Source organism: Schistocerca piceifrons, chromosome 7, assembly GCF_021461385.2.
Source record: "Schistocerca piceifrons isolate TAMUIC-IGC-003096 chromosome 7, iqSchPice1.1, whole genome shotgun sequence".
NCBI lineage: Eukaryota > Metazoa > Arthropoda > Insecta > Orthoptera > Acrididae > Schistocerca > Schistocerca piceifrons.
This window is the reverse complement of record NC_060144.1, coordinates 521,810,299-521,832,750: the sequence shown is the minus strand read 5'-3', so window position 1 is coordinate 521,832,750 and position 22,452 is coordinate 521,810,299. Positions and strand designations below refer to the sequence as shown.

The 22,452-nt window shown below is 41.6% G+C and overlaps 1 protein-coding gene across 1 annotated transcript in view; it reads right to left on the bottom strand.

The window, feature by feature from the left end:
• Positions 1 to 22,452, bottom strand: part of LOC124804762 (tubulin-folding cofactor B) — a 57,598-nt gene that overhangs the window by 21,748 nt on the left and 13,398 nt on the right. The window contains exons 2-4 of the mRNA XM_047265072.1: positions 12,838 to 12,981; positions 10,098 to 10,191; positions 1,766 to 1,957 (exon numbers count right to left, since the gene is read on the bottom strand). Of these exons, the coding sequence (XP_047121028.1) occupies positions 1,766 to 1,957; positions 10,098 to 10,191; positions 12,838 to 12,981 (430 nt within the window). The remainder of the gene's footprint in view (positions 1 to 1,765; positions 1,958 to 10,097; positions 10,192 to 12,837; positions 12,982 to 22,452) is intronic.

Here is a 22,452-nt window from a genome sequence, read left to right as displayed (position 1 = left end):
AGCCAAAGAAGCAGGTTTAAGAATATCTGTAGAAGAAACAAAATTTATGACAAATATAAAAAATGCTCTGGAATCCCACACAGCAAATATTGGCCAGATAAAGAGGGTAAATAAATTTAAATATTTGGGAGAAATTATCCAAGAAAATGGTTTAGAAAAATTTGCTGTAGAAGAAAGAGTACAAAAAATGGAGAGAGCTTATGGAAAACAAGGAGTGTTTGCAACAAAAGATGTATGTCTAAAAATTTGAAGATACAGCACTACAGCACATAGTAAAACCAGAATGTCCTTATGCAAGTGAATGTATAGTACTGAACGATAAACTACACAAACTTGAAGTTCTAGAAAGAAAAATCATTCAAAAAATACTCAGGACACTAAAAAATACCGGGACATGGACATTAAGAAGCAATGAAGAAGTTTATTGCACCACAGAAAACATAAATGAAACATTACGAAAGAGGCGACTGCTCTCTCTCTTTTTTTGTTTTTTGACACTTATACAGAATGAACAGCAACAGGTTAACCAAACAGATTTTTAAATATCTTTTGGACAAGAAGTCAACAATAGCCTGGATTCAAAAAGTTAAGAAAGATCTGGAAAGAAACAACATAAGTGAAAAAGATGCAACAGAAAGAGATTTTCAAGAGGAAAGTTTAAAAAATGGAAGGATTCCAAGGAAAGAGGGAGAAGAAGACATGGTCAAAATGGTCCAAAGAGAGAAAAAGGATACATGGTGAAAAGATGAAAGAATATTGGAAGAAAAAAACAACAACAAAGAAGGAAGCATCGAAATTGGTGTGCGGTTCTTAGATGACCCAAACGAAGAAAGAAAGAAAAAAATTAAAAACAGACTTAGCTGTGGAATGTCTAGTTATGAAATAAATGCTTTATCAACTATGGACCAGCCATAAAAATTTCCCTTGAAAATAATAGAGAAGATCAGGTTCTGATGGACATTGAAGTGCAGTTATTAATATTCAAAATATAATACATAACAGGACATCTGATACATGCAGAATTACTACCATGCACAAGATGGGAGGGGGCACCTCAATTCTGAACAATACACATTATAGTGCATTTCATACAATAATTATGCAATATGGAATACTACAGTCACTGCTTTATAAACTTCCAGCATGCTGGAATAGCTGTGGGTCAGCAACTTTGGTTAATCATCAGTACAACGAAAAACCGCTCCAAAGATGCAAATTTTACTTTTTTTATTCACTTGATGACTAGTTTCAGGGCGAGACACATTTTAAAATCATCTTAACATAGTAAAAAATGGTATTTACAAAGATGTGAAAACCATGTCAAAAATGTATGCGTTGTAACTTCAATGCAAATTTTTGACATGGTTTTCATATCTTTGGAAACATCATTTTTGTCCGCGTTACAATGATTTGAAAATGGGTCTTGGCCAGAAACTAGTCACTAAGTGAACAAAAAAAGTAAAATTTGCAACTTTCGATTGGTTTTTTGTTGTACTAACCATTCATTTGTTGTCAGATCAAATATTACATTCAAATGACAGTATAATGTTTAAATACCAATTATAATTATCTTATTCTCCTTTGACAGTACTATAATATGCAGTTAATTAAATGTGAATGAAGAAATGCGAAACAACAAATCAGGAAATGAGTGTGGAAATCAACAACCAGTGCCTTTATACCAAAGCTCTGGAATCTGACACAGTACAGATTGTGCAGTGCAGTACCTAGTTTTTCTAAGCAACAAATGCAATTTTTTCCATACCTGCATACATCACGGTGCCCCTGCGCTTTGGGTTGCCTGGAACACTGACCTCACAACGGCTACCCACAGTCGCTGCTTTAGCTAAACGTTCATTTTCCTCTTCCTCACGCCGCCTTTCTTCCTCACGTCTTTTCATTTCCTCTTCATTGTACTTACCAAGTTTGTTAGACTCTAGGAAAGCTTTCACCGTGCCTGTAAATGCAGACAAGAAGCAAGATTGTGAATCATTACAATGATCTCTTCCATGCAGCTGCAACAGCACTCTTCTTTTATCAGAACAGTTGCACTTCAGATGGATTTGTTGTATAGATGTGATAAAGATTCAATTGTAATATTATTTTGGCACTTGTCAACTACCATAACAGGTAACTGAGAGTCATATAACATTTATTTAGTCTAAAACATACAGGGTACAGGAAACGAGATTACTCGAGTCTGCAATCACCGAAAAATATACCCCTAGTCATCTATCGTAGATTGTGCTGTAAGACTGTGTATCTGGCCATTATTAACTATCAGCAGGTGAAATTTCAAGTACCTGTTAAATGACACCCTCTGCTTCACACTCACAGCAGGTGGCTCTGTCTCAGCCTGAGGTCTGAGTGAACTATCCCTCCTTTCCAACCCTGCTTCCTCAGACCATCCCTCATTCCTCCCAACTGAAGGAAATAGATATAGTTTTTTCTAGCTTTTAATGCTTCTTTCAGCAAGTACTTGGAACTCTATATCCTGAACGTCAATATGGCCAGTGATCTAAACATCTTTAATATATTTTTACTGGAAAGCACTGTCAATTTCTTGCAGTAGCATGCGAGGTACCTGGAAGATCATGTTGCATCTTGCATTGGTAATAAACTAAATTGCTACAATGATTATATCAAAGGGAAAACTGACTTGAGAAAACTGTGATACTATAAGGAGGCAGCATGGCAGGCCAGTATCGCTCACAGACAGATATAAAAGTACAAAAGAACCATTTGTTTCTTCCTCAAAGGGATGGATTAGAAATGGTTAGAAATTATGGGCAAATCACTCAGATTCAAGGATGAAAGGGATTCAGAACAAAGGATGGGAGGAATTTACCTCTTCTTCTTCTTCTTCTTCTTCTTCTTCTTCTACTTCTTCTTCTTCTCCTCGTAACACAATACATTTTTAAAGACAATCTTATGATTCTGTTGCACAGAAGGTCACTTTTCTATGAATATTAAGAACCAAAGAGTTTTCACCGGAAATTTACAGAAAAAGTTAATTAGATGAAAACACAAATTTTGCTAATTTACAAGGAAACAGCATAACTAGCCAGTACTTACATTGTGTGTCCTTGTACATCTACATCTACAAAACCACAAGCCATCTTACAGGATGTAGCAAAAGGTACTTCTGGTACCTATACCTTTTCCCCCACATACCAGTTCCATTCACAAATGGTGTATGCGAAGAATGATTGGCAGTAAAGCACCATATGAGGTCTAATTTCCCCTATTTCTCAACGTGGTGATTTCGTGAAACATATTTGGGTGGAAGTAATGTACTTCTCGACTATTCTTTGTATGTACATTCCCGAAATTTCAATGGTAAACCTCTCCCTGATGCAGAATACCTCTCTTGAAGCGTCTGCCACTGGAGTTCGTCGAGCATTCCATAATGCTCGTGACAACCAAACAATACCTTGATATGATGCACACCTGTTTTTGGATCTTCTGTATCACTTCTATTAATCCTTCTTGGTAAGGGTCCCAGACAACGCATAATACTCAAGCATATAGCAAACAAGCGTTTAGTAAAGCGTTTCTCTCATGGATAAATAACATTTCCTTAAGATTCTCGTAATGCATCTCAGTCTGGTATCTGCTTTTCTTACTATTTGTTTTATGTGGGCATTCCACTTAAGGTCGCTCCGGGTGGTTACTCCTAGGTATTTTATGGTAGTTACTGTTTTCAGTGGTTTGTCACCATAGTATAAATGAACAGTAGAAGACTTCTTCATCAATTTATGCACAATATGTTCCATTTATTTACACCCAAGGTCAACTGTTAGTCTTTGTATAAAACAGCTGGTCCTCAGCAGGTCATCTACAACTACATCTACATCTATATTCTGCAAGCCACCTAACAGTGTGTGATGGAGGGTACCTTGAGTACCTCTATCGGTTCTCCCTTCTATTCCAGTCTATCGGTTCTCCCTTCTATTCCAGTCTCGTTTTGTTCGTGGAAAGAAAGATTGTTGGTATGCCTCTGTGTGGGCTCTAATCTCTCTGGTTTTACCCTCATGGTCTCTTCATGAGATTTATGTAGGAGGGAGCAATATACTGCTTGACTCGTCAGTGAAGGTATGTTCTCAAAACTTTAACAAAAGCCCGTACCAAGCTACTGAGCATCTCTCTTGCAGAGTCTTCCACTGGAGTCTCTCTATCATCTCTGTAACACTTTCAAGATTACTACATGATCCTGTAATGAAGTGCACTGCTCTCCGTTGGATCTTCTCTATCTCTTCTATCAACTCTATCTGGCACGAATCCCACACCAGTGAGCAGCATTCGAGCAGTGGGCGATCAAGTGTACTGTAACCTACTTCCTTTGTTTTCGGACTGCTTTTCCTTAGGATTCTACCAATGAATCTCAGTCTGGCATCTACTTTATCGGCAATCAATTTTATATGGTAATTCCATTTTAGATCGCTCCTAATGCCTACTCCCAGATAATTTATGGAATTAACTGCTTCCAGTTGCTGATCTACTATATTGTAGCTAAATGATAAAGGATCTTTCTTTCCATGTATTCGCAGCACATTACACTTGTCTACATTGAGATTCAATTGCCATTCCCTGCACCATGCATCAATTTGTGGCAGATCCTCCTGCATTTCAGTACAATTTTCCATTGTTACAACCTTTCGATATACTACAGCATCATCCGCAAAAAGCCTCAGTGAACTTCCGATGTCATCCACAACCACAAGGTCATTTATGTATATTGTGAATAGCAACGGTCCTACGACACTCCCCTGCGGCACACCTGAAATCACTCTTACTTCGGAAGACTTCTCGCCACTGAGAATGACATGCTGCGTTCTGTTATCTAGGAACTCTTCAATCCAATCACACAATTGGTCTGAAAGTCCATATGCTCTTACTTTGTTCATTAAACGACTGTGGGGAACTGTATAAAACGTCTTGTAGAAGTCAAGAAACATGGCATCTACCTGGGAACCCGTGTCTATGGTCCTCCGAGTCTCGTGGACGAATATCGCGAGCTGGGTTTCTCACGATCGTCTTTTTCAAAACCCATGATGATTCCTACAAAGTAGATTTCTAGTCTCCAGGAAAGTCATTATACTCAAACATAATACGTGTTCCAAAATTCTACAACTGATCGACATTAGAGATATAGGTCTATAGTTCTGCACATCTGTTCGACGTCCCTGCTTGAAAACGGGGATGACCTGTGCCCTTTTCCAATCTTTTGGAACGCTACGCTCTTCTAGAGACCTACGGTACACCACTGCAACAAGGGGGGCAAGTTCCTCCGCGTACTCTGTGTAAAATCGAACTGGTATCCCATCAGGTCCAGTGGCCTTTCCTCTTTTGAGCGATTTTAATTGTTTTTCTATCCCTCTGTCATCTATTTCAATATCTACCATTTTGTCATCTGTGCGACAATCTAGAGAAGGAACTACAGTGCAGTCTTCTTATGTGAAACAGCTTTGGAAAAAGACATTTAGTATTTCGGCCTTTAGTCTGTCATCCTCTGTTTCAGTACCATTTTGGTCACAGAGTGTCTGGACATTTTGTTTTGATCCACCTACCTCTTTGACAAAAGACCAAAATTTATTAGGATTTTCTGCCAAGTCTGTACATAGAACTTTACCTTTGAATTCACTGAACGTCTCTCACATAGCCCTCCTCACACGACATTTCGCTTCTTGTAATTTTTGTTTGTCTGCAAGGCTTTGGCTATGTTTACGTTTGCTGTGAAGTTCCCTTTGCTCGGTTGTTGTACCACGGTGGCTCTTTTCCATCTCATACGATCTGCTTGGCACATACTCATCTAGTACATATTGTATGATGGTTATGAACTTTGTCCACTGATCCTCAACACTATCTGTACTTGAGATAAAATTGTTGTGTTGAGCCGTCAAGTGCTCCGAAATCTGCTTTTTGTCACTTTTGCTAAACAGAAAAATCTTCCTACATTTTTTTTATATTTCTATTTACAGCTGAAATCATCAATGCTGTAACCGTTTTGTGATTGCCGATTCCCTGTTCTGCGTTAACTGTTTCAAACAGTTCGGGTCTGTTTGTCACCAGAAGGTCTAGTATGTTATCGCCATGAGTCGGTTCTCTATTTAACTGCTCAAGGTAGTTTTCAGATAATGCACTTAAAAAAATGTCACTGGATTCTTTGTCCCTGCCACTCGTTATAAACCTTTGAGTCTCCCAGTCTATATCTCCATCTTCAGGCCACGAGTGGCCCACCGGTACCAGCCGACCACCGTGTCATCCTTGGTGGAGGATGCGGAGAGGAGGAGCGTGGGGTGAGCACACCGCTCTCCCAGCCGTAAAATGGTATTCTTGACGAAAGCCGCTACTATTCGGTCGAGTAGCTCCTCAATTGGCATCACGAGACTGAGTGCACCCCGAAAAATGGCAACAGCACATGGTGGCCTGGATGGACACCCATCCTATGCCACTAAAGGGCTCTGAGCTGTAATGTGTAACATGGCAGTGTGTAATGTAATTATGTCAGTGTGTGAGAAACAGCGTTCTGCGATCAAGTTATGAATTCGAAGAGTTCATCCACACTTCACCAGTGCTGTGACATCTACAACAATCTGATACCTCGGGTTCATTTACATTGATCCTACACGCAGACCCAATGTGGCCCCATCTGATTTTCATCTGTTTTCAAAACTTAAAGAACTCCACTGAGGACTTCACTTTGATAGTGATGCAGTTGGTGCAAGCAGAGGTGAGGTGGTGGTTCCACCAACAAAGTCAAACATTCTACAGTGACAGTGTCAAGAAACTGGTCTCTCGTTGGGAGAAATGTATTTGTCACTAGGGTGACTACGTTGAAAAATAAATATGTAGACATGTAAAATAAAGATATAGAATTAATAACATTTGTTTTATTTAAAAAGCTTTAACAATTTTCACACAAAATTTGGAACCATTACTTTTCAGCAGGCCCAAGCACTTTTTGTGCAAGAGTTAATTTCTTATAAAAGTTCATCCATGTAATTATAAAACTTTTTTTTTGCCTCCATCTGGCCTTGTGTACACAAAAACAGCAAATGTTTTTAAACTTGGAAGTTCAACGATAGAAAGTTCTGCATTTTTTCACTGGCTAGATTATTATATTCAGTTACACTGTTGCATTCAATCTTTTCTCTTACATAGTCCCAGCTACTTTGATATTTTCCTACAAGACATGCTTTAAGTGTGAGGTGTGTGTTCTCTAACATGTTTTGATTAAGCCAGTGGTTAGTAAAGCGTAGGCCAAAAATGTCATTCAGATCATTTAACATCATTTCCATTTCATCTTAAAATTAGGTACAGGAAACATACGAAGGGTGTTTAATAAACAATGTACACAATTTTTTTCTCAGTGCCTGTTGAAAAAATGCAGAATGTGTTGTGGGACATTGTGGAATATTTCCACTTCAGCCTCTATAGTTTCATGAAATTTCTGTTCCCGGTGGCGCTATATGTCGCCTTCAAAGTGGCGTTTGTAACTGGGGTGTGTTCCAAGCAGACAGCTATCGTGGAGTTTCTTTTGGTGGAAAACCAGAGCATTGCAGATGTTCACAGGCACTTGCACAATGCCTACGGAGGCCTGGCAGTGAGCATTGGATGGGGTGTCTGTCATCACAGCAACAAAGTTGTGCAAACCTGTCCAATTTCCGAAGTGCCCACTGGCAGCACACAGCTGTGACTCCTGCAATGTTGGAACATGTGGACACACTCATTCAAGATGACCAATAGATCACAATCAAACACCTTGCTGCTCAACTGGATTTCTGTGCTGGTAGTGCTGACACACTCGTCCACCAGTTGGGGTATTCAAAGATCTGTTGCCTGCCGGTTTCCTCACCGCCTAACAGAAGACTATAAAGACGAATGAAGGACCATACGTGTACGATTGCTTGTGCATTACGAGGCTGATTGTGACAATCTTTTGTCGCACTTCATCACCAGTGATGGAACACTGGTTCATAATTTTGAACTGGAAACAAAATGGCAATCCAAGGAATGGCATTGCACCACCCCTCATTTGAAGAAAAAGTTCAAAACCTCACTCTCAGCCAGCAAAGACATGGCAGCAGTCTTCTAGGCCTCTGAAGGAGTTATTCAGTTTGATGTCCTGCCACATGGTGCAACAATCAACTCTGAAGTGCTGCCCCCAGGAAAATGAAGAAACGAGTTCAGCACGTTCGTTGCCACAAAAATCCAAACGAACTTCTCCTTCTCCATGAAAACACAAGCCCTTACACAAGTCTGTGCACCCAAAAGGAGCTCAAGAAACTTCACTGGACTATTTCTCCTCATCCACCCCACAGACTGGATCTCGCAGCACCCAACTTCCAACTGTTTGGCCAAATGAAGCATGCGAACAGTACGTGGATGAGGAGGGGGTTACTGATGCAGTAAGGCATTGCCTCCTATGTCGACCAGTAGAGTGGTACCACGCAGGCAAACAGGTCCTCCCAGTAAGGTAGCGTAAGGCTGTCGCACTGAATGGAGATTATATCGAAAAACAAGGTTTTGTAGCTAAAAGAGTGGGTAATAATATGGTGTATTAGAATCTTCGACAAAACCAACCTGCTTTCAGGAAAAAAGTATTACATTACTTACTGAATACCTCTCGTATTATTTCTTACTTGACCATGTGCCTCACTTGTTGCGCTAGTGTCCTTGGTGGAAGAAACTCGTAATTATTTCTAGGGATTCGATTCTTGGTGTCTCATTTTTGGTTTGTTGGTTCACTAGATGTGGGATTCCGTCATTATTCTATTGATATATTTCCAATTTCTTCTTTATTGCAGTTCTTTTCACCCATCTATCTATCAATGACTGCCTTATTTCTGTATTTGTTGGTCTGAAATTAAGATGGGGAGGTGTGTTGCTGTTTATTTTTTTTTTCTTTTTTCCTTGTTCCTGCTCACATACTGGTTGACAACAGTCTGTTTTTGTTCAGCACTTTCACCTCAAGACAATTACCTTTTATCTGTTCTTTCACTTCAAGACAGTCATTTTTAGCAGCTGTTTCACACCAGGACAGGAGGGTTTTTTTTACCAGTTTGTCTGTCTGTGTATGTTTTTTAAATGTATTTGGTTTTCCTATTTTTGTCATGTGTATGAAAGGGGCAAATTATTGCAAATATGAATCTCTCCCTGTATGTTTCAATGTGTAGACCATGAGCTGCATATCTGTTCTTTTTTGTTTGGTTTTTTTTTCCCCTCCAGTCATTCAATTTTGAAATTCACAGACAGTCTTATGTACACCTGTAACAGTCTTGATTTTTTTTGTATCATGTAGTGATTCACAGACTTCACTTTTCCATTCAAGCACTGGACATATTAAGAGGTAATGGATGAATTATTTTGTTCACTTTGTGCAGTAGTTTCAGTATGCATTCTGGAGAAGCCATCATGTTCCTCTGAAATTCTGCCAGAGGTTTTAGTGTCGTTTGAGCCACAATAATGATTAATGTACCGTTTGCTGAGATGTCCTCAGTTAACGTCTCTGCATTTTACACTGCTTTTTTGATTGGTGCACCAGATTTTATGAAATTGTGCACAATGAAATGATTATCTAATTTGTCCTGTAGCAATTTATCATAGTTTCTTCTTGACTACCACCTATGGTAAGAACTTTATCTTGATGATTATTTGATGTCAATGCACTACACTTCTGTTTTCCAATATTCAGCCAACTGTTGGAGTTGATTTGCCCTTGCCTTCCTCCAACCTTCAAAATGTATAAAAAGCAGTATGCTACGTGATACAATCTGATAATATAACTACATCCATTGTTGATAAAAGCTCCCTGAATTAGATGATTTGTATTGCAGTTTGGAACTAGACACTGTACAAGGACACACAGCATACCTGAGCAGCTAATGCATCTGGAATTTAGTATGTGTACAAATCATGGGTTACAATTCTAAAGGTAAAATACATTGCTCATTAATACAACTGCAAAACCATGACTGAATCACAAGAACAGAATAAAATGTGTACTGTACACGATTAATTGTAATACAAATAAAGAACTGAAGTTTCAAACTAATGAAACATAACATTAGCAGAAAAAAATCATAATTATTTACCTGGCCTCTTGGCATACTCTTCTGGAGGTAATTCAAATTTTTCAACTTTCGATAGATCTTCAAATTCAGTCTGCAATTCAAATTTGTCAATAACCTGCAAAATAAACACACTGTTATCAACTATCTGAGAATGAAGATTTAAATTTCTGTTACCAACACATTTTTCTGAAAGCTAATTATAATGAGAAGGTACTGCTTTGATGGCGGAGCTATGTTCTTACAAACAGGGTAAGGCTTAGGCTGTACTACTCTGTTCAGTCAATGGGTTCTAAGTAAATACTCACTTTGTCAGAAAAGTTCCAGGATAGGTTGTTTTATTTCTTAGTTTGCAGTAATAAAAAGGACCAAATGTTTTTATGTGATCTGGTGTGTACGTGTCCTTGAAGTGATGTTGGTCATATTTCCATCCAAACTCACTAAATTGCTTAGCAACGTACTGTTTGGGTTGTTGATGGAATAGTTGTGGGATAAAATGGATGCTGATTGTGAGCAAAGTGTAAACACAGCTCAGGAAACCTGCTAGTGAAACATGGACAATGATTAAGCAAGAATATGTAGATGAGGCACTTTCAAGAAGTCGTGTTTTCAAGTGGCGCAAAAGGTTTTGTGAAGGCAGAGATTCAGAGCAAGGTGCCAGAGCTATACAACACAACACAATATTGTAGTGCCTGTGTTACTCTGAATCACAATGCTATGTTCCTTCAGGCATGCATGCATGTCCAAGGAAATGGCACTGCGACAACTGCAGCCATTATGAAATACATGAAATGCATTTTAATGTACGGAAAGTTCTGGTTGAGAATTATGAATTATTTAGGAATAAAGAAAATGACTCACCGAAAGGCAGAAACACTACATTGTCAATAGGTATGATTATATGATAGCGGAACAAACACTGGTAGCAGTTACTTCTGTAAAATATCTGGGAGTATGCGTGCGGAACGATTTGAAGCGGAATGATCATATAAAATTAATTGTTGGTAAGGCGGGTACCAGGTTGAGATTCATTGGGAGAGTCCTTAGAAAATGTAGTCCATCAACAAAGGAGGTGGCTTACAAAACACTCGTTCGACCTATACTTGAGTATTGCTCATGTGTGTGGGATCCATACCAGATCGGGTTGACGGAGGAGATAGAGAAGATCCGAAGAAGAGCGGCACATTTCGTCGCAGGGTTATCTGGTAACCGTGATAGCGTTACGGAGATGTTTAACAAACTCAAGTGGCAGACTCTGCAAGAGAGGCGCTCTGCATCGCGGTGTAGCTTGCTCGCCAGGTTTCGAGAGGGTGCGTTTCTGGATGAGGTATCGAATATATTGCTTCCCCCTACTTATACCTCCCAAGGAGATCACGAATGTAAAATTTAGAGAGATTAGAGTGCGCACGGAGGCTTTCAGACACGGAGGCTTCCTTCCCACGAACCATACGCGACTGGAACAGGAAAGGGAGGTAATGACAGTGGCCTGTAAAGTGCCCTCTGCCACACACCGTTGGGTGGCTTGCGGAGTATAAATGTAGATGTAGATGTAGAATGGAAAGTACAGAGATTTGCTAGTTTTAGGAATGACCTCCTTTTTTTTCAAGCTTGTAGGAAAAACATGCACACAAACACACACAACTCACTCACATGCACACACCTGTCTCTCTACATTGTGCTCTGTTGACTGCCAGCTCTTTCCTAGACTACAGTGAGTGTACTGTGATCAGGTGGGGGTGCAGCGTGGAGTAGGGTGAGGATGGAGAGGGGTGGGAGGCAGGTAGGGGGTTGGGGGAAGCATCTAGCAGCTCGTGGGAGAGTGAGGAGCCATCTGTGAGCTAGCTAGGGGTGCAGATAGAGGGGGCAGTGGCAAGATGGCTAGGCACGCAATTTCGTACACTAGAGCGTGAGATAGTAACAAACAACTAGCTGACACAAAATGGGCAGGGTACTGGCGCAGGGGATGGTGTGCACACACGCAAGCACTCACAACGCATGAACATGAACACACACACACACACACACACACACACACACACACACAATTGGGTAGGGGTGGAGGACAGCAAATTACTTTAGGTTTAGGGCAGGGAGGTTACGGGAGTGAGGGATTCGCTGTAAGGATAGCTCCCGTCTACGTAGCTCAGGAAAGCTGGTGGTGGTGGGGAGGATGCAGATGGCATGGGTTGCAAAGCATGTTGTGCTCTGCTGCATGTTGTGCCACTGGGTGGTCCACCTCGTCTTTGGCAACAGTTTTGCAGTGGACATTCATTGTAATTGACAGCTGGTTGGTTGTCATACCAACGTAAAATGCTGTACAGTGGTTGCAACAAGATCGACCACCCAGTGGCACAACGTGCAGCAGGGCACAATCTTTTGTTTGTGTACCTATCGACGATGCAGCACTTCTCCCTTTCGGTGAGTCATTTCCGTTATTCCTAAATAATTCGTAGCTTAATAAATCACCTGAACCAAGGGTCATTCCTGTCAAATCTTCACATTAGTGAGAGGTAAAGACTGGGGAAAGGAAGATTCCAAAAATTCAAGGTCCAACCATTTTCGATCTCATGGCCTTTTGATTTCCAGGCATGCACCTTATTTCTTAGACCACCAAACGTACTTGCTGAAAATAGAGTATGTAATGATCCCCTGTAAGCATATCTTTAACACTCTATTTGCAATAAAATTAAGAGGAGAATATGTAGTGAGGTCAGATTTAGAAAAAAGAATAAATACAAATAAAAAAAGAATAAATACAACTCACATGCAAACGCATTCCATCTTCAATGGGGAAAGATCCCAGTATAGCAGTATCATCCTCCAATTTCGACACAAGTGTGTCTTCCTTGTTATATAGTTCTATTTTCATAGTTGCTGCACTTCCACCTGTCAGTAATTCAAGTTTGTCCTGCAACAGAGAAAAACATGGATCTCCTTTAGGAACACGTGTCATTCAAGTTTAGCACTAATGATTAAAAATTAAATTGCCAATGGCACTTAAGTTCTTCTCCAGAGTGTAGAAAAGCCATTCCACAGTTAACAGTCATGACTTCTGTGATAATGGCTGAAGCATTAAGAATTTCTTCGCGGATTTTCTGTGGCTCAATGATCCAAAGGTTTACTGGAAGATTACAAAGGTACAGGTTCAAGGCTCTAACCTTGGTTGGGCCTTTTTTTCTGGTATTTCATGTGATTTCATTTCTGACAAAGAAAGTTCATATTACACTGTGGCAACAACATGCCGCTTCCAGTAACACTGTGACTAGAAAAGCACTGTGTTATTCAAAACAAACTACACATCAAAAATTGATTGTTTTTTGTTCACTATGTTTTACATTCATTAACAGTGTTTTTAACAAAATGAACCTTCATGGTACTTCGTATAAGTCTAAAATTATTTTGAATAAAAAAATTGGTCCATGTAACATTATTGACAAGGTGTAATTTTGCATATGACAACCTATAATAAATTGCTCAAACTCAACCATGCCAGACATAGTAAAGACTAGTTACCTGCAGCTGTGCTCACTTACAGTAATTTTGTTGTTATGAGTGATGGTGAATAAGTAAGATGTTGTACTTGCAATAATATCAGCTGCCCTCAAATGTCTGCCTGTTTTAGTAAGCACAGCAACCGATGTGCACCCTCCGCCCCTCCCCTGCCACTCCACTGCCCCCCCATGCTTGACTAAGTGGCATGCGCAACGTCACTGCCGAGCTGTGAGTGTCAAGGAGCATGGGCAGTAGCACACATGAATGGATTGCACTACTGAAGTAATATACATCATACAATGTGGACATTATGTAACAAATTTAATAATTTTTAATGCAGTTTATGTTCATTTTTAAGTAGTCCTTGTTCTTCCTCAGGAAGTAAGATGTCTTTATACTGAATTTCATCAAAATCAGTTCAACAGTTTAGTCATGAAAACATAAAAGATAGAGTTAAATAATTTTAGTATGTAAGTATGGACTGAACATGCTGAGGATTATATAAGCATTGTATTCATTACGTGTAATTGTATTATAAGGTGTACAACTTTGCTTCGGTCGTTTTTTCCCCCAATATTTGAAGCTTTAATGAAACAATTTGGTTACACATGTATCATTCAAAGTATTTTCCATCGCTGGCCACTACTTTCTCCCATCTTTTGGGTAGGGTACGAATCCCACATCGAAAAAATTCTTTTGAAGCGATCCACGAATTGATCCAATTTGTGACTTCTTCATGAGACCGGAAGTGTTGGCCATTGATCTAAACAGGTGATAGCTAGAGGGAGCAATGTCTGTAGAATACGGCAGGTGGGGTAGGATTTTCCATTTTAAGGTTTCCAAGTACGTTTTGACCTCTTTTGCAACGTGGGGTCAAGCGTTGTCGTGCTGCAAAAGCACTTTATCGTGCCTCTCGCTGTATCGCGGCCTTTTGTCTTTTAATACTCTGCTCAAACGCATTAATTGCATTCGATAATGAGCACCTGTGATTTTTTTCACTTGGTTTTAACACCTCATAGTACACGATGCTGAGCTGGTCCCGCCAAATGCAGAGCATGATCTTGGAGCCATGAATATTCAAGACTGTTGACTTGGAAGCTTGACTGGGATATCCCCATGATTTTTTGTGTTTAGGGGTATCGTAATGAACCCATTTTTCATCCCCGGTCACAATGCGATGCAGAAATCCCTTCCGTTTTTGCCTCTGAAGCAACTGCTCACAAACACACAAATGCCGTTCAATGTCTCTTGGTTTCAGCTCACGTGGGCTCCAAGTTCCTTCTTTCTGAATCATGTCGATAGCCTTGAGACATTTTGAAATGGCTTTCTGTGTCACTTCCACTAATTGTGCCAATTCTTCTTGAGCTTGACGCGGCGAGTCTTCACTCAGCAATGTCTCCATTCTCTCTTCCATCACTATGCCTGTCTGCGACATTAAAATCACCATAACTGAAGCTTTGAAACCACTCACTATACATTCTTTCACTAATAGCGTCCTTACCATACATACTTGAGAGCATTTGGTGAGACTCAGCCACTGTTTTCTTCATATTGAAACAAAACAGTAACACCTCCCACAAATGACGAGAATTAGGTCCGTAAACTGACATTTTCAATCAAGAACAACTTTATGATGCAGACACAAATCGACTAATGTTTAAATGAGGTTATGTGGTCTGACATCCAAGCTAACTGCCTGACGTCTGCAATCTGTTTCTTTCGACCACTACTTACCGTTGTCGCCACCTATCGGCAAACGGTGGAAGCAAAGTGGTACACCTTTTACATAAAATATATCAACCAATAAGAGCATTTTCACAAATATGATATGGTTCCAACATCAAAGAGTAAACAGGTTTTTCAAGGAGTAAATATGTTTCCGTATGTTGCTTTGTATTACGAGATCTTTTTTCTGTGATCCGATTATTATGAAATACAGCCTAAGCAATGACCCACGTTACATTCAAGTTACCTACAAAAACATTCATCTAGCAGTTTTGGACATTTGAGTGTTCAGACAGACATACAGAACAGGTTTTTTTTTTTAGTATAGACAATATCCAAACACTACCTGAATATGTACAGGGTAGATTAACATCAGAGCGTCTAACCCTCAATTCTTTAAAAAAGTCACATAAAAATATACTATTGGACTAATTGCATGAAATTTCATGTACAAACAGAATCAGGTCATATCACACCCCACTAAGAGGTGGACAACAAATTAAAATAGAAAGACATAAAAGCATCTCTCACTGCATAACTTCTGGACAAACTGCTATCATATTTTTCATATATTCACTATTACTATTTCACAAAATAATATTCTGAGCTGATGTACCTTCACTCATGATCCCTGTGATTTCTGAGATCGTGCGTTCAAACAGTTTACAGGCCTGCTAATAGAGGCCACATGGGTCGGACCCCTGGCACGCTCTGGCGAGCCGCCAAAGAAAGTGTTATTTAAGCGATCACAAACAAGTGCTCAGCTTATTCTTACCCTGTATTACTGTTGGCCACTCAAAGTGTTCACCTCATTCTATGCCCTGTATTACTGTTGGCCTGTCAATGTTTTCAGTGCTACATGCAACCTGTATCCTACGAGTTGCTCTATGAAGTACTGTGTTCCGTAAATCATGTTTGTTCTTGCTATAGCAAACTTGGTGACAAGTGAAGGTTACATTTTCTCTGTGTTTCTCATTTCCCAGCAGCAATCTTTCACGAAACAACAGCAGGCTCTCACCACCGCTCTATATCAAGTGGCATCTGCGTCTTCGCGGCACGTTATTCTCCCATCAGTGCAACCGTTGCCCTTCCTGGCATACGACGAATTGACTAAAGAGTGGGGTTACACCAACATTTCCAGGTATTTTGTGTGTATGATGCAAACCTGTGTAGGCTTACAAAGCCTGGGCTGCAGAATTACACAGGCTGGGCCTTCGTTGTAAATTTGTCACAGGTACCCATCATGAATCTACGCTGATCGCATGGTGTGTGACATTATTTGTCTGACCCCAGAAAAAGTATTTCAATGTGAGAATCTGATGCTTATGGATGTGCTCAATATACCACACTCCTTTAAAGTGTTATAGGCTGCAGCCGATCAGATTGCTGTGTGCGGGGAGATATCGGAAGTTGCTCAGTCAACTCCTGTTATTCACGCTGCAAGTGTTCAAGATTACGGAGGAGCCGTTGCAGCAGTACAACCTTCAACTCAGCATCGCATGGGGCAGTGTCTGTTAACAGCCACAGCAGCAACAGGATGCATAACAGCAGTGGTCGCGTGCCCCGTCCGACTTGCCGGTACTGCTTTGTCCAATACGAGCGTTGGGCAGTTTGCAACTAGTGTAACACCTCTTCAAACGTGGCAGACACAGTAGTACTGGTGGACATAAACTGTATCTCTACAACGACTGTTTCCCTAAACTTGTGCGCGTTAAATAAACCACTAAAAATGCAAGTGGGCACAGAAACTGCAGTGGCTTTAGTAAATGCACAAACATATGTGGACTTGGGCTCCCCTCCCCTCACACAGGTTTCCCAGAAGCTGGTTGGTTACAATAACAGTAGATTCCGATCTTAGGTCAGTTCTCCACTCCTGTTGTTCGCCCTCTCACCTTCCTTGTTGCAATTTGTTCCCATACCGCAGACCTGTCTGGGTAAGGTGCATTTAACGCTTTCAGTTCCTCCATTGCCGACAAGGTGGTGGTGGTGATTAGTGTTTGACGTTCCGTCAACAACGAGGTCATTAGAGATGGAGCGCAAGCTCGGGTTACGGAAGGAAATCGGCCGTGCCCTTTCAAAGGAACCATCCCGGCGTTTGCCTGAAACGGTTTAGGGAAATCACGGAAAACCTAAATCAGGATGGCTGGAGACGGGATTGAACTGTCGTCCTCCCGAATGCGAGTCCAGTGTGCTAACCACTGCGCCACCTCGCTCGGTGCCGACAAGGTAAATTTAGTGTCTGATCAAACTCTGTATTAGCAACTGGAGTCCAGTTTTCATCTCTTGTTTTCCTCTGGGTTCAGTTGTAGGTTTCCAGGCCCTCATTACCACTAAATAGTCCGCCTTCCCTCGTATTTTTTGGACGTGACAGGTGCTTGTCGTGTTGCGCGACTTTGTTAAGGTCAAATTAGACTGACTGACATCGCTCGATGTCATTCAGCCTATTTCTCTCAGTGAAACTGCTACACCACTGGTTGTCGTTAAGAAGCTGATGGGTAAGCTTCACCTCGCGGTGACTTTACTATCACGATTAATGCACAGCCTGCGATAGATATATACCTGAAGCCCCACCCTGGCGTATTGCTTGCAAAATTGTCAGGTGACCATTATTTTTCCAAGATTGATTTGCCTGAAGCTTAGCTCCAGCTCCCCTCGGATGAGGCTACTAGGCACCTTCTCGTTGTCAGTACACCTTTTGCCCTATATCAGTATCAACACTTGCCTTTTGGCATCGCTAGCGTGTCTGCAATTTTTCACCATTTCTTAGAACAGCTGACAGCCTCTGTAACCGGCTGCATCAATTACCTCGACGATACCAGTGTTTCGGATTCTCCTACCGAAGACCACATTAGCAATCACCGATTGTTGTTTTCTGTTTTGCAGTTTGGGGGTCTCAAGTGCCATCTTGCCAAATCTCAGTTTTTTTAGCTGTAAATTGGGTACCTAAGTTTTGAGGTTTCTCGCACAGGGGTCAAGCCATTGCATCACCATACTGACGGATTATGGCTTTGCCACAACCAACCACCATTAAGAAACTGCAGGTGTTTCTAGATAAAGTTGCGTACTACCATAAGTTTTTACCAGATGCGTCCACTGTTGCTTATCCCCTGCTCGCACTTTTGCACAGGAATGTGCATTTCTTCTGGTCCCCAGTTTTTGACCAAGCATTCGCTTTGCTTTAATCAAAGCTTCAATCTGGCCTGTGTCTGACTATTTTTCAGCTGTATCAGCATTGTGTGTTGGCTACAGATGCCTCTCAGTGCAATATTGGCCCAAAAATGAGTAGATAGGTCTGAAAGACACACTGCTTACGCATCTAAGACTAATTACCACACAGCAGCGGTATTCTCAGACTGAAAGAGAGGCTTTGGGGATTGTGTTCACCCTCAATAAATTTCATGTCTTCTTGTATGGTTCTAAGTTCCATTTAACCATGGATCACAAGCCGCTGGTTGCTCTTTCTATCCCTTTGACTTCCGTGCCACACAATGCAGCATATTGTTTGCAGCGGTGGGCTCTCCTCCTCTCCCGTTATCATTACCAGATTCACGAGCGGCCAAAGGCACAATACGCCAATGCTGATGCCTTACCTCACCTTCTGATTGAGCTGGATCCGGCATACGATCAGGATGAGTTTCTTTGTTTCTGTTGAGATACTGAGAACAAGAGTGCAGTTGATGGTTTTCCCACCACTAGTGCCACGATAGCTTCAGTCGTTGCGACAGATCTTGTACTTAGTCAGCTCCTCTCTTTTGCACAGCATGGTTGGCCATAAAAACCCCTGGGCCATGTCTCGAATCCCTTACGTAATTACTTCCCCTCCAGCACTGTCCTTCTGTGTTTGATAGGGTTCTTTTGTTAGCTGATTGTGACTCCTCCTTCCGTATTCGATAATGTAATGGTGGCTTCTGCACATTGGTCACTGGAGGATCTCTCACACCAAAGCTTTGGCCTGCCAGCATGTGTATCGGTTGGCTGTAGATGAGGACATTATGTGGCTTATCGCCACTTGGACTCACTGTGTTTGGCAAAAGGCTGCCTCGCGGATGTTTTTTCCTCCTGGCTGACGCTGCAGCGCCTGTGGTAGTGTCTACATGTCGATTTTGCAGGGCCCTTCCTATATCATTACAGGCTCATTGTAGTGGATACCTATCCCAAGTTTCCCAGCATGGCACGTTATCCATCCACATCCACAGTGGCCACTATTTAGGCCCTGTCTAAGACTTTTGCAACTGAAGAACTTCTGTGTACAGTGGTTACTGATAATGACCCCCAGTTTGTTTCTCAAGAATTAGCATCTTTTTGCCATCTCACAGCTCCCCCATTTCATCCTCAATCTAATGGTGTGGCCAAATGCATGGTTCAAATGTTTAAAACTCAGCTGCGGAAATATGTAGCCAGCACATCCCCTGAAGCTGCTTTAGACCATTTTTTTCAGTTCGTACGATTTCACTCTGGTGGGAGACAAGAGCCCAGTGGAACTGCTACATGGAGAGCATCTGCTGTACCCAACATTGCGTCCACCAGCGACACTGGCTCCACGACATTTCCAGCAGCGTGTGCCTGTCTGGGTTCATGGTTCTGGCTGCTGGCCGAATTGGAGTCCTGATATCATCAAGTGTTGCCTGTGCATCTTCTGGCCGCCTAACAGGTTGACATCCCGTCACTTTGACCAGCTGCAGCCCCACATGGCGGGGTCCGTTCTGGATGGACCAAAGGCTTCCCCACCCATGCTCATGCCTGTTCCTGTGTCGCAAACTGTCTAGTTCGTGCCACAGCGGGGGTTGCTGCCTGGCAGATCACTGTCCGAGTTTCCTGCCTCCAACCCTACTCCTGAACTGCCATCGCCAGTGCAGTCCCTGCTGCACATGACACTGCCGCCTCTGTTGCCGGGTCGCGTGTGGCCTTCGTCTCTAGTGCCACAATGATGTCTCTGCCAACAACCGTTGACATCTATGAGGGCGTCGCTGTAGAGACAACATCCCCAGTCCTGTCCTCCAGTCCCTCACAAGAGGGGCAAAAGCACATCAAACCACCTCCTCATCATTTCCACCCCTACTCGCCAGAGCCTGCCTGCCACATGCTGTAGCAGCTGCTATCATTGGGCGATAAAATGGATGTCAGCGCAGTCATTGGTAAAACATAATCTGTGACTTGTGAAATCAGTGCCTCCCCCCCTCCAATGGTACCAATGCCTTTTTTGTGCATCAGAGCTTTTTTTCTGTACCGTGGATTTTTCTGTGCTTGGTGTTTTTATGTATGTGGTTTTCCCAACCCTGCAAGGGAGGAGTGGTGTACTTTCACTCGTGATGCATGGAATTTCAGAGATTGCATGTCCATACAGTTCACAGGCCCACTTATAGAGGCACCAGGGTCGGTCCCCAGGCACACTCTGATGAGTTGCCAAAGAAACAATATTATTTAAGCAATTGCAAACCAGTGCTCAGCCTATTCTTTACCCTCTATTACTACTGTGCAGTCAATGTGTGATACACACAACCTGTGTCTTACATGTATGAAGTACTATGTTCTGTAAATTATGTTTGTTCTTGCTAGAACATGGGCCAATGCCATAGACATTAATAAAGCATTTATTCCCCAAAATGGTGCTGTTTGAGACTTTCCCGACATAATAACTGTTTCAGTCATTCAGAGGTGTGACAATGGATAATGTGAAAGCTGCACATTATCCGACATGGTGCCCGTGAATCAATGAAACAAGTTTGTTGATATTCTCACGTCATACCAGTAACTTTATTATTCAACATTATTCTTGGCAAATAGCAAGTATTTGATAAAATAACAATTTACATAATTTTAAACAGTGATATCACATATTATGCACATGAGGAAATACAAATGATTAGGACTACAGAAAATAAAATCATCTCTGACAATGAGAATTCCGTACAGTGTACAGCCCCCTTTAATTAATTCTGAGGATGATGTTGGATTTCTACACCAGTACTCCGCAAATCACTTGACAGGGGTGGCAGGATGTACTTCTGGTAGCACTGTCTGATCCCATCCTTCCTTCTTCCACTTGCAAATGGCATGAGGGAAGAATGATTGACGGCAAGTGTCTGTATTAGCTCTAATTCCTTGAATTTTCTCGTCATAGTCATATTTCGTCGTATATGTGGGAGGAAGTAATATGTTGTCCACCTCTTTCCAGAAATTATTCTTCCAGGGCAGTCAACAGCATGGTCACCTTACCAGGTGCCAGTATGACAATCACTTTGTGGGGGGGGGGGGGGATTTGCAGTTGTGCCACCTACGGCTGCCCCACAGGCAGGGTTGCTTGTAATACTTTCAAACCCACCTCTCAATTGCAAAAACCGCTGACATGATACACTAAAATATAACATTTATAATCAATTAATAGCAATACTACAGAGTGAGGCCAGAGATTTCATAGAATTTCAAAACTCCTGTTACACTGATGTCTGTGTCAGTGAGGATAGTGGGTAGATCTCGAGCCAAACTGAGGACTGTCCTTCTCTCAGAATATTAAACACACTTAGCTAAAATGTGCTGGACCAAAAGTGGTACACTGCAAAATTCAGAGTGGTGGATTTTCCCACTGGATGAGGAAGCTGTTTGTTAATGGGCAGTGTCCTATTTACAGTCTGGTGCGAAGCTCTTCCTTCCATCGGTGTCATTGGCATGAAGTCTGCCATGCCTTCTTGGTCGATTTGACAAACCACACACAAGTTTGTCATTGGCCACTTCCAACTGCTCAATTTCCCATTGGCGCATGATTCTTCTGTTGGGCAATAAGATAAAGTGTGCTAGGGGACTGCACATCAGAGTATGACACTATTCCTACACACTTCTACGGCTGCTTTGTCAGCTGCATCATTTCCCTGTGTCCCGACACGTCTTGGTACCCAGCGCAAGACCAACTCCTTGTCTTAGCGTTGGGTGTGCTGGAAGGTGTTGTGGATGATCAGAATCATCTTGTCTACTGGATAAATTTGGTGTACCACTCATAGCAGACTGAGCAAGTCAGAACAAATGAGAAACTTTGTATTGTGAAGCTGTATCTGCTCAAGTGTCTTCAGAGCTCCATATAACTCAGCATCATAATTTGTAAATTGTTCTAGAACGAATACTCAGAAAACAGCTGAACAACCAAGCGCATTTCCTTGCTGAGATCCAT